We start from the raw sequence: 10,933 nt of genomic DNA on the forward strand, positions 1-10,933 counted from the left end.
GGAACCACTGCAGCAGGGACCATTTACAGGTGGTTCCTGGTGCAACTCCCTTCACGTAACTCAAGCGGTTGCCCCTAGCTGCCAAGACGTAGAAACGTCGCTAGCTGTCCTGCGTTTGTAAATAAGGTACATTGTTTTATACTTCTGTAAGCTGCTGCGACTACCGCAAATTTTGAGCGATAAGGTGTGTTCTCGACAGCATTTCACTACATAATTGGGGCTGCTTTAGAATATCCAAAATAGCCGTGCGGATGGTGTTTGGCTCTTCACTACAACCAGTAGCGCGATCGGCACACGTTAAACCGAGCAAAGGTCCAATGTGCTTTCCGAGATGGCCGTCACCATGAAGGAAAAATGGCGTAATATATATATATATATATATATATATATATATATATATATATATATATATATATATATATATATATATATATATATATATATATAAGTAAACTGTATATAGATCCTGTAGTCAAGAAGGTAGGTTGGTGCTGCGGCCAGACGACACTTTGCATTACCGTTACTGGAGTTAATGCTCGAATATGTCTGGTAGATATCTTTTTCTTGTAGAAATTTCACAGTGGAGTAAACTTTCAATGTTTGCCTCTATATGTTCTTCTTTCTTTCGTGCCAGGGACTTATCCTACGGAATTTTTCGCGTAATACTTATCAGCTTAATGTGCTTTAGTGCTCCTCTTTGGGTCCCTCTATACATCTTCGAGCGTTCACTGTAACTGACAGCAGCTTGTACCACTTCATATTCGATATGTCACGGTCTCTGGCCTGTCGTTCAACCATTGCTTGCACCTAATTGGTGTAAGTTCTGGTATTAAATAAAACATGCTCCTTTTCCCGACGTACTGCTCTGTTGCTTGCCTACCCAGCCACGGCCGCTGGATATATATATTTAAAAAAAGAAAGGTGCGGCCTGTCGCGGGCATCGAATACGCTGTTATCCGCCGCAACGCAACAAGCCGGGGTCTGCTGCCTGAGATCAGCATAGAAAATGCGTCAGGCACGCACCTGTAACGCCGTCGCCGACGCGTCCCATCCCCGGCATTTAGCGCCGTTCGGCCCAGCCAAGCGGCCGAGAATGCAACTACGGCAGGCCGCAGCTTTTTTTCGTGATCCAGCGTTGCTTATACTACACTCAGCATTTTGTCACGTTGTGGTCGGCGACCTCTCTACCGGGCCTTGCTTACTAACGCGAGAGCGTTAATCAGCACCGTTGTCAGATGTGAAGAGGACTTGGCACCCGGTGGCGCCGCGTTCCAGAGCTTACGTGTACTCGTCAACCCAAACATCATTCGATACATTGACCCCGGTGCCCCCCCTCAACCCGGGCTGACTGGGCGGGGGGACTTGGTTCGGGCCAACGGCCCTTCCCGGACAAGGGGGCTGTTGTGGTGCAGCACAACTGAGGAACTGCACTCAACACACAAACAGCCATGTCGGTCTTACAGGGCACAAGCCTGGTCTCCCCCCTCATTGCCCAAGGTACGACCTGTCCATGCACAGGGCGAACTGTAAGCTCATTACGGCCGGTTTCCTGGACGCTAGGCGAGCTACGTTCATGTACCGCCTGGCGCGAGGATGCCTTCCGTTGAGTTACCGGCGCTTCACAGACATCCCGGCTCGTGGAGTGTGCCACTTTTCTGGCGGTCGTGAGGACTCGGTTCATATCTTTACGCAGAGTTTGCTTACTGCAGTTCTTCTCCAAAGGACTGCTAGTCTCTTTAAGCTCTCAGGCGTTCCTTTTGAGACAGTTCGATTTTTGCACCCTTTGTCTAATCTGGCGATCAACCAGTTCGTGCTTGTTCTCGCCGAGTGCTCATACCAAGTTCGGTTGGCACGCTGTGATGCAGTTTTCGGGGGTCGGGCGCCGGGCCTTCACGATGTGCTTGCGAAAGCACGGAACGAGGTCTGGTTCCATCTCACCCGGGAGCAGCACCGCGTGAGCAAGAAGAAGTTTCTCGAAGTGTGGGCTCGTCCTGCCGTGATTTTTCATGAGTTAAGTGGAAAGCTATCCATTAAGTTATGATGCATGCTCCTAAGGTCGCTCGACTCGACCGTGTGTGCCAGTCGATCTACAGGGTTTTGTTTGGCTCAGTGGAACGCAGAGCCGGAACGCAGAGCCGGTCGCGCTGCCCCGCGGATGGCCTTGGTTGTATCCGCGGTTGTATGCCTTGACCTCTTTTGCGTCAGGGCAGTGCGAGCCTTAATAAGCAAGGTTAATAAGCGAGAGGCCATCGGCAAAACGAATTTCAAACCACGCATACACAAGCAAGCAAGCCCTCCATGTGGCGCAAGGAAATCACGGAACTAATTGAATTTCTCAGGGTAGAAAATGTAGAAAGTCGTAAAGTATTACTTAGGCACAACCTACAGACACGATAGAGACGGGTTGTAATTGGAATATATGTGAAAACATAATTATGTTACGCGGAAACTCAAACAAAGACCCCTCTTAAGCGGAGCGTTTTCCAGCTGCTGTTTGAGGTCTGTCTTATAGTCGCGGACAACCTTTCTTGGCTATGAAACGAAGGCTACGGAAACTAAGCGCACCTCTTTCACTGCTGCTGGAAGTAGTCCCGCAGTTTTGTTGACGTTTTCTTAGGTAGGAAATTGAAAACAATATTATTTTTGTTTTGTACAGCACCTAGTTTGAAACGATGCGTAACCTTAACCAGTCAGCTGTTGGTATTTTATTGTATCTTTAGTTTGCTCTTTCGAGTTTTCGCACACCCGAAACCATTGCACGTTTTGCACATTCACCAAACGCGAAATGGCGCCCGCGTCTTCTGGTGAGTGTTTGTCGCCTGCTGTCCCGTCAATCAACTCCCCTGAGAATCCGTTCACCAATGTCGCCAAAAAAAGCCCGTTGGAGCACACCAATAAAAAAAAAAAGAAGTGTTTGCAGCGTGTGCGCGGAAACCAAGCGAGCCCATCTGGAAATCGCAAACTTCGACATCTTCGTACAAACGAGTGAGCGAGCGAGATGACTGCTGCGCCGGCGCTCTACCAACGCCCGCGTCGGTTGCGCGTCCAAGCCCTAACAGACGCCATACGGCTGCATGGGAGCTCCGACGCCGGCTGCGATTCTCCCTGTTCACAACTTGGTACATATCGGATGTGAATAAACATTGATTCACGCCAAGTTAATTGCATCTGGCCTCACTAAAGTGGTTGTGCGAGGTTGGCGAAACGAAAACCAGGTGCCGAGTGCGCCCGGACTACACTGCATACGAATACACTCACGTGCAGAAGCTCCGCCCCCGGAGCTTTCGCTTCATAGCCAAGAAAAGTTATCCGCGAGTATAGTAGGAGCGGCGCGGCCCCTTGCATCCTTGCAGATCATTAAAAAAAATTAATCATAAAGCTCGCCTTCGTGCATAGTGCTCTCCGTCAGCGTTTTCCGCTGTAAATTACGGTTACATAAGCTGCAGTTGCCGGGAAGCGTGAGAAGCACTAGGGGGTCTTTGAACGCTGTCGTGTTGCACTCGTAAAGGCGAAGCATCCTCCAAATTTTTCCACTCAGCTTTCGTGACGTCACACTCAGCCGGGTGCCCATCGAGGATTGTTTACTGCGCTCGCGTCTATTGTTACGTATGGATCTATTGCTTGTCTCTCAAGGGCTCCGTGCCGCAATCGTTACATTTTATGACGCCACGGAATGCGAATCGTCTCTGAAGCATCGCTTACCCTACTCAGTCTTTCGGTCCATCGCCGCCAGTGCTTGGAGTGCTTAGCCTTGGTCTTTTTACCATCCGTGGTAGCGGCGGTGGTGCCGACGGTGGTCATTGTGGGATGGTCCTTTGTTTTGGCGCGAGCCCCTGCCGGCGACGTCAAGCGTTGTCGCGCGGACAAGGACGGCCTCCTCAGGGACGTAGCGCTCTTCGAAGCCCGAGAACGCGCCGCCACCCGTGTCTTCTTCTCGGACGACGGCGACCGATGAGGACGCTTGCGGTCGTCCTTGACCTTGACCTTCGGCGCCGACTCTTTCGAGCGTTTCTTGTGGGACTTGCGGAGCTCGTCCGACATGGCGTCTTCTCGGTTCTCGCGCTTCTTCTTCTTCGTCCTCTACCCTTGCTTGCTTGCTGGTTATGCCATGCCGCTTGTCCACCACGAGGAACGGGCCGAGAAGCCGGCGCTTGATAATGACGATGGTTATATAATAAACTTTACTAATTGAAATCACGAACCATTCCACTCTGTCAAGGTAGATGCCACACAGTTTCGCTGGTGGTATCTACCTTGACAGGACGAAGACGCGACCAAGAATTTCTAACAAAGGTACGAACACATCTATTGCTTTGATCGGTGGTTATCGTGACGGAAGGTACGCACCCACATTTATTTTAACATACTCTGCGTTCATTCGTGTTATAAATTCGTTATACTCATTCGTGTTTTCATTTCGCGATATATTGAGGCAAAGAATTTGAGGCTTAAGTCACCACACCGACTGGCAGTAGGCCAGTGCCGTCAGCGCCTTCGCGGAGTGAGGGCCATTGTGAGAACGCCGATATGATGGCATTGGGATATTAACTGTGAGCATAGCGTTGAAGCGACGCGGACAAGAAGAAAGTTAGAGGTTAGTGGGCCCTCTTTGTCGTTGTTTCTTGTCCCTGAGCGCTCTTGTCGCAGTAACTGTGACACACGCCGTGCTGAGGGATCGACTCCGGGTCAATCCTGACCCCCTGGGGTTCTTCGACATGCATGCAATGTTTGAAAATACAAGTGTGCTTGCACTGCGCTCGTACGTGAACGCGGTAGCCGCTACCACGATTCGGAGCCACGAATTTGAATGGCAGACGTATTTGGGAGAAGATGCCGCGTATTACCAATATTATTTCATACCTGTCATTTCTAGAGCCTGTTTTGATTGCGCACTCACAAATTCTCTCTTTCAAGGAACATTCAAATCAATGCTCAATAAAATCTTCGAACCCCATTGGCTGCCTTCCGCGAGCTAACCCAGAGGAAATAATTGGGCACGTCCATTTTAATGTCCTTCGGTTTGAGTGGCCATTGAAAAATGAGCGCGTAATTGTCGTACATAGTCTAGTTGAAGTTGCCTTACCTCGTTTTCGTTTATAGAAGTGTGCGTGCATTTTCTTGGAATTCGATGATAAGTGTGTTAGCTTCCCGTCTTTGGCTCTCACAGAAAAAGAACCAAGTTTCTTGGAGGCGGCATCACATGACTCGTAGCTATGTTACATGAATTGGCACTTCATTTTCTTGTAAGAGCATACGCGGTCTACACTGCTTCCCATGTATAAAATTGACGCAGTGGCAAAATAAACTTAGTTGAAAGTTTTCGCTTGGTGTGTCGTCTTCTCTCACGTCCGTGTCGTTCTATTATTATTTTCTTTTTTGTCGCGCAATATCATTTATGTAATAGATTACCAACTTGCCCGGAATGCTCCTCTCTTTATATTTATTTATTTATTTATTTATTTATTTATTGATCGCAAAATGGCCGCACCTCTTCTCTTCAACCCGATGCATATACATTTTGAGGCATTCTCTTGTGCTGTCTTCAACGGTTCCCGATATGTCGAACTCACTGAGCCTCGGCAGCAACAACGCTCCTATAAGAACAGGAGTCACTCGCGCGATCGAACGATACCGTGGCTTTCGCCTGCGAACGGCGACTTCTCGCCTTCCATCCAACGTCAGGTGAGATGATGATCTTTTATTTTTTTTGATGTTCTTTTTATTCGGTTACCCCTAAAGGCCCGGTAGGGGCAGATAGGGGGGAAATGATAACGAAACTAAGATACATTGTAACTCATTGAAAATAACTTTATTATATATTTGTATATTGACACGTGTACTTGTCTACCTTTTCCGGGTCACCACTTGTCACCGCCTAACAAACGTTATCGCAGAGCGCAGGACACCCCTGCATGTATCGGAAGTTTCTGGAATGTTATCGATGGTTCCATCCGCTGTCTTTCACGGAACCTTGTGTAATCTCATTGCACGTATGCGCGACGCGAATAGTGTAGAGCTGTGTGGAAGACACACAGGTACCAACGGTTACTCTGGAAAATTCGATGACTGACGTATCAAAGCAGACGCGCCTGACCCGCTGAGCAGATTTTCTACGATCGCTGTTCTCTCGCCGCTATCGTTGTGTTTTGAGCGTAGCCTATGTTTTAGGGCACAGGCTCGCCCAATAGAAAACTACTTTTGCCGTTCACAGTTTTGCAGCTTTTTTCACCGTCACTACCACATGACAATATATATATATATATTAATAGTATTATGTAATGCGTGAACGATGCCTATGCCAAGGGGATAGTTTAATGATACGGTCGAGATTTCAGCCGGAGGAGCTTTTCTCGGGCCTTCTCCTCAATTGGGGTAATGGGTTAGGGAGCAACAGCAAAAGAATGAGAGAGAACGAGGTGACGACGCAATATTATCGTAAGTGCTTGTGTTCGATATGCAACGTGCGCGAAAAGCAAGAAAAATGCAAACAAATAATGCATTACTAAGCAGTATATTATTACATACCTTTATTCGAATAAATCTTATAATAGCAACTTCAAAGGAAGAAGTAGACCGAGTATAAACATCATATAAGGTGGCATAGTTATTTAACGTAGGCAATCAATTCTTCCTGATGCATGACACGCGCTGTCTTCAGATTATTGGAGAGTACGGGCATATAAAGTGTCCAGAAACACGAATGCACTTTAAATGTTAAAGTCCATAGCCTCAAATTGACGTCCGTAAGCGTACATACGAGTAGAATCTAAAATGATTGCGAAGGTTAGCATCTTCCTTTTTCTCTCTCTCTCTCTCTCTTTTTTTGTCTGCTAATAATGAACGACTATACAGTAAACAGTGTCCTCCTCCCCCCTAAAATAGTGAGAACAAAAGATTTACGTCAGGTTCTGAAGTGGCTAAGTATTTCTGATGCACCTTAGGGTTCCTTTCACGCGTAAAGTGAAATTGAAGTTACCGGCTCGCGATATGGGTGCGGAATCCGAGAAGTCAAATTTCGCCGTCCGTTTTCTTCGTCAATAATCAAGGACCCTCGAGTAAACAAATGTTTCCCAAAAAATTGAGAACAAAAAAAGATCAACTGCATTTAGTTATCGGTACGTGGATGAATGCGAAAGGATTGCGAACACCACGTGTTGCTTAGACATGCTACAGCGCAATGCCGACGGTAAGACTTGCAACAAAGGCCGTGGCTTCGAGTGCCCTAATTAATTTCGCCTTAAATAACACCAAAGGTCGTGGGTGCGGGTACCTTAATTAACAATGTATTAATTAACTGTCTTAATTACCTTCACCTTAACTAATACCAAAGGTGGCGGGTTCGACTCGCACCAAGGTCGAAGGTTCGTAGCCTTTTTGTACCATCGTGTGGTGACACCGAAAATGCCGGATTTTGCGCTTCTCGAGTCATTTGATGCTTTCGCATTTGTGCAAAAGTATTCACAAAGCAGAGACGGCAGCGAGCGACCGACTGCCTCATTCCCATTGCATTTTTCTCTTTACGTCGACGGGTAGCAAGTACAGTTGAAACTCGATTTAACGAAGTAATGACCACGCTGGAGTTATTTCGTTAAATCAGGAAGTGCGTAATATCGAGAAAGAGGAATTTTTCGGCCTTGTAAATCTAAAATTGTAACGTAGCGACACGAAAAAAGCTACTGCTGCATTGTATTTGCCGCTAATCCAGCTATGCGTCGCATAAACCACGATATAATAAAAGCAACCACCTTATACCCAGGTGGTGTTGAGTCCATAGTTCCGTGCATGGGCGCGGTGTGCAGCCTCATCAAAATAAAGCTAGGGGTGCGACCATGGCACCTAGATGTTTTAACGGGATAGCTTTAGAGCGCACGCTTCAAGAAAAACCCGACTGTATCAAAATTAGAAAACAATCACCGCTTTTTTTACTCATTTATTTCAAGAAAAATTTCATTAAGTCGAGTTCGGCCAAGTTTGTTTCGTTAATTCGGGTTGATGCTATTATGGAACTCTATGAGTACTTGTCGGGGAATGAAAATTTCTTTATTAGATGGAGAACTTCGTAAAATAGGATTTTCTTAGATAGAGTTTTAACTACAGTAGGATAAGTGAGCTACAGACGAGATTCCTGCAGACAAAAATGCAATGTCATCTCTCGGCTGCTTTGTTTTCAAGGAGCTGACGAAGTGACTAGAACAAAAGGCAAACTGGTGGTAGCTGTCGTTGCGGAAAATTTTCCTTTGTCATGGTAAATTAACGACTCCGGCTTCGAATGCATAACTGTCTGAAACCATAGAGTTCAGCAGCTGGCACAATGTAATTTGCACCATCCTTCACGAGTTGATTAATGCGTTGATCTCATAGGTTACAAATCCGGGCTCACTCTCGGGCGATTTCTTTGTGGTGTGTTTTCTTTTAGTTATAAAATAGAATGGAATAAATAAATATGAAAAAAATATAAAAATAGGAGCGAAATCCGCAGGGCAACTACGTTCTGGACATGTGTCGCGAAGAGCCGACCGTCGTCCCTATAATTATTAATAAAGTGTGCACAAACAGAAGGTACCAGTCCAGTCGTTCTAGTCATGTCGTCACGTTCGGCGTGAGTGCAGTAACGGGTGCGAACTGCGTGCGTGTGTGGTGAATATCTTGGTAGTCATTTTATTTAGTTTTCTGTTTTCCTGGCCGTGTCAGAGTGACTGCTCTTCGATCATAGCTTCTTCTTAAAACGTTTCCCTCATAAAGGTTGTGTTCGGGGACCTTTTCATTTTATTTCCACTCCACCCGACTCTTAATCGATCGCACATAACAGGTATGTGCCACAATTCTTGAGCCCAACATCATCATCACTTTCGCCCCCATCACGCCATGTGCAACTTGCAAGGGCGAAAAGAAGAAAACAAGGAAGCCGAGTCATGGCGGACGGTAAATGGTCTGGTTATAGTTCCGCACAGCGCTTCAAAGGGAGCACACCTGGCGAGAACAGCCCCACGAACGCGAGGGATTCTCCGAAAGGCGTCGAACCCTCGGAGTCTGCGAGAAGCGGCGGCAGCCACTCCCCGAGAAGTCAACACTCGCCTACGTCATCCATCCTTTCGCCACCACCAGAACGAGACGGCGAAGTGCGCGAGGCAGGCGAGGAAATCTCGCCAAAACGGACCGCTTCGCCAAACCGCGGAGCTTCGCCGGCAAACCTGCACGAGAAAACGGTTGCGGGCGACTCTCCCAGCTCGGACAGACCGAACACCTCCACGCGAGCTTCGCCAGGGCGAGGAGGCACGCCGACACGTAGGACATCGCCCATGAGGGGAGACCCGTCTTCAAAACCTGGTGCGTCCTCGCCGAAACAGGTCGAAGCTGGTGTTCCAAAACCCGGTGATGCTTCGCCAGTGCTTCGGGGTTCGCCGATGCAATTGCATAATATACGGGTGCCAAAAACGGGAGACCAGTCCCCTACACGAGGCCCGGCGAAACCAACGAAATCCGGAAGCGCTTCGCCGAAACGGCGAAGTTCGCCTAAGCAACAACCTATACTGGTGCAAGTGGGCACGTCGTCAACGCCTCCTGGCGGTCGTGTGCCAAAAGCTGAGGGGTCACTCGCCAAGGCTGCCGACGGCTCGCCAAAGGGTCGCAGCTCCCCATCTGGAGGAAGCACACCTATTCGCCGAGTTTTTCTTGGGAACGCAGGTTTGAAATTTTCGGAACTATATGGCTAACATAAGTGTCATATACTCAGCATATTTTGAATCCGTAATGGTCACATAGCTTATTGCTGCCTCGACCTCACGTCTCACCCATGTTTTTACGCCAGAACCTTTTATAGGAATACGTCCTTCGTCTGCAAGAACTTCGCCTCTTTGGTTACAGGAGCAGCGGCAGCCCCGAAGCCGCAGTCTGCGAAAGACGAAGTCGTAGCCAACCCGGCCGACGATGCAGGTTCGACGAGAAACCCTACCGAAACACGAGGTAGGCCCACGATATCTCTGAAGGACCCGCGGTTCCGGTACATTGCCCAAGCCCTGATGGCTGCGCGAGGAGGTCGTGGAGCGGGCGGTACCAGTGGCAGTTCGTCGCCAAACGGACGGACATCCCCCTCCGCCACCCCGTATGTCGCTTCGGAGGACGACAACACCATCCTCGAGCTCGGCGCATCACAAGTTCTCCACTCCACGGGGGGATTTGGAGGGAGGTCCTCAGGAACTGCCTCACCCGTGACCTCGCAGAGGTAAAGCTGGCATGATACATATTTACACACGGTATACTTTAAAGATATACCCTATACTTACGTGTGCATGGTATGCTCTAGTTGACGTGGTGAAAAAAAGAAAACGGAGCTGGGCAGGGCATGTAGTGTGTAGGGTAGATAACCGGTGGACCATCAGAGTTACAGAATGGGTGCCAAGGGAAGGGAAGTGCAGTCCAGGACGTCAGCAAAGTGAAGAGGGGGATGACACTAGCAAATTTGGAGGCACACGTTGGAATCAGCTTTCGCAAGACTCGGGTAATTGGAGATCGCTGGGAGAGGTGTTTGTCCCGCAATAGTCATGGAACTAGACTTATGAAGAGGAAGAAGAAGAAGATGATGATGATACTCTTAAGGGACACAAATACAAACAATAAATTGGTATAGAGCGTTGTAGCATGCTTCGATAATCACACCGTTGGTAATCTTGACGTAGCAGTCCAATTATGAGAAGACCCCACCAAGTTAGCTTTTTTCATAAATTATATAGACACCCCAGGCCAAATTTCGCCGTCGGCGTCGTCGTGCCGTTCCGCGTAGTCTTAGTGCGATGACATCACGACTGCGCGTTATGCTGTACGTGCGAGGGAAAGCATGAGAGGGTGGGCATGTCCTCCTACAGATTGAGCGTGATGGCAGGCTTTGCTCCGGCTATCGAGAACGCCGTGTCATGTTGATAACGCGGGAAGTACC

At 48.2% G+C, this 10,933-nt stretch overlaps 1 protein-coding gene across 1 annotated transcript in view; it reads right to left on the minus strand.

Annotated features, from left to right (window-relative positions):
• LOC126528517 (uncharacterized) overlaps positions 1-4,135 on the minus strand; it is a 41,326-nt gene extending 37,191 nt beyond the window's left edge. Inside the window, exon 1 of the mRNA XM_055069041.2 lies at positions 3,703-4,135. Coding sequence (XP_054925016.2) covers positions 3,703-4,041 — 339 coding nt within the window. The 5' untranslated portion in view covers positions 4,042-4,135. The remainder of the gene's footprint in view (positions 1-3,702) is intronic.
• Positions 4,136-10,933: the final 6,798 nt, after the last annotated feature.

This window comes from Dermacentor andersoni, chromosome 9 (genome assembly GCF_023375885.2).
Source record: "Dermacentor andersoni chromosome 9, qqDerAnde1_hic_scaffold, whole genome shotgun sequence".
NCBI classification, from domain to species: domain Eukaryota; kingdom Metazoa; phylum Arthropoda; class Arachnida; order Ixodida; family Ixodidae; genus Dermacentor; species Dermacentor andersoni.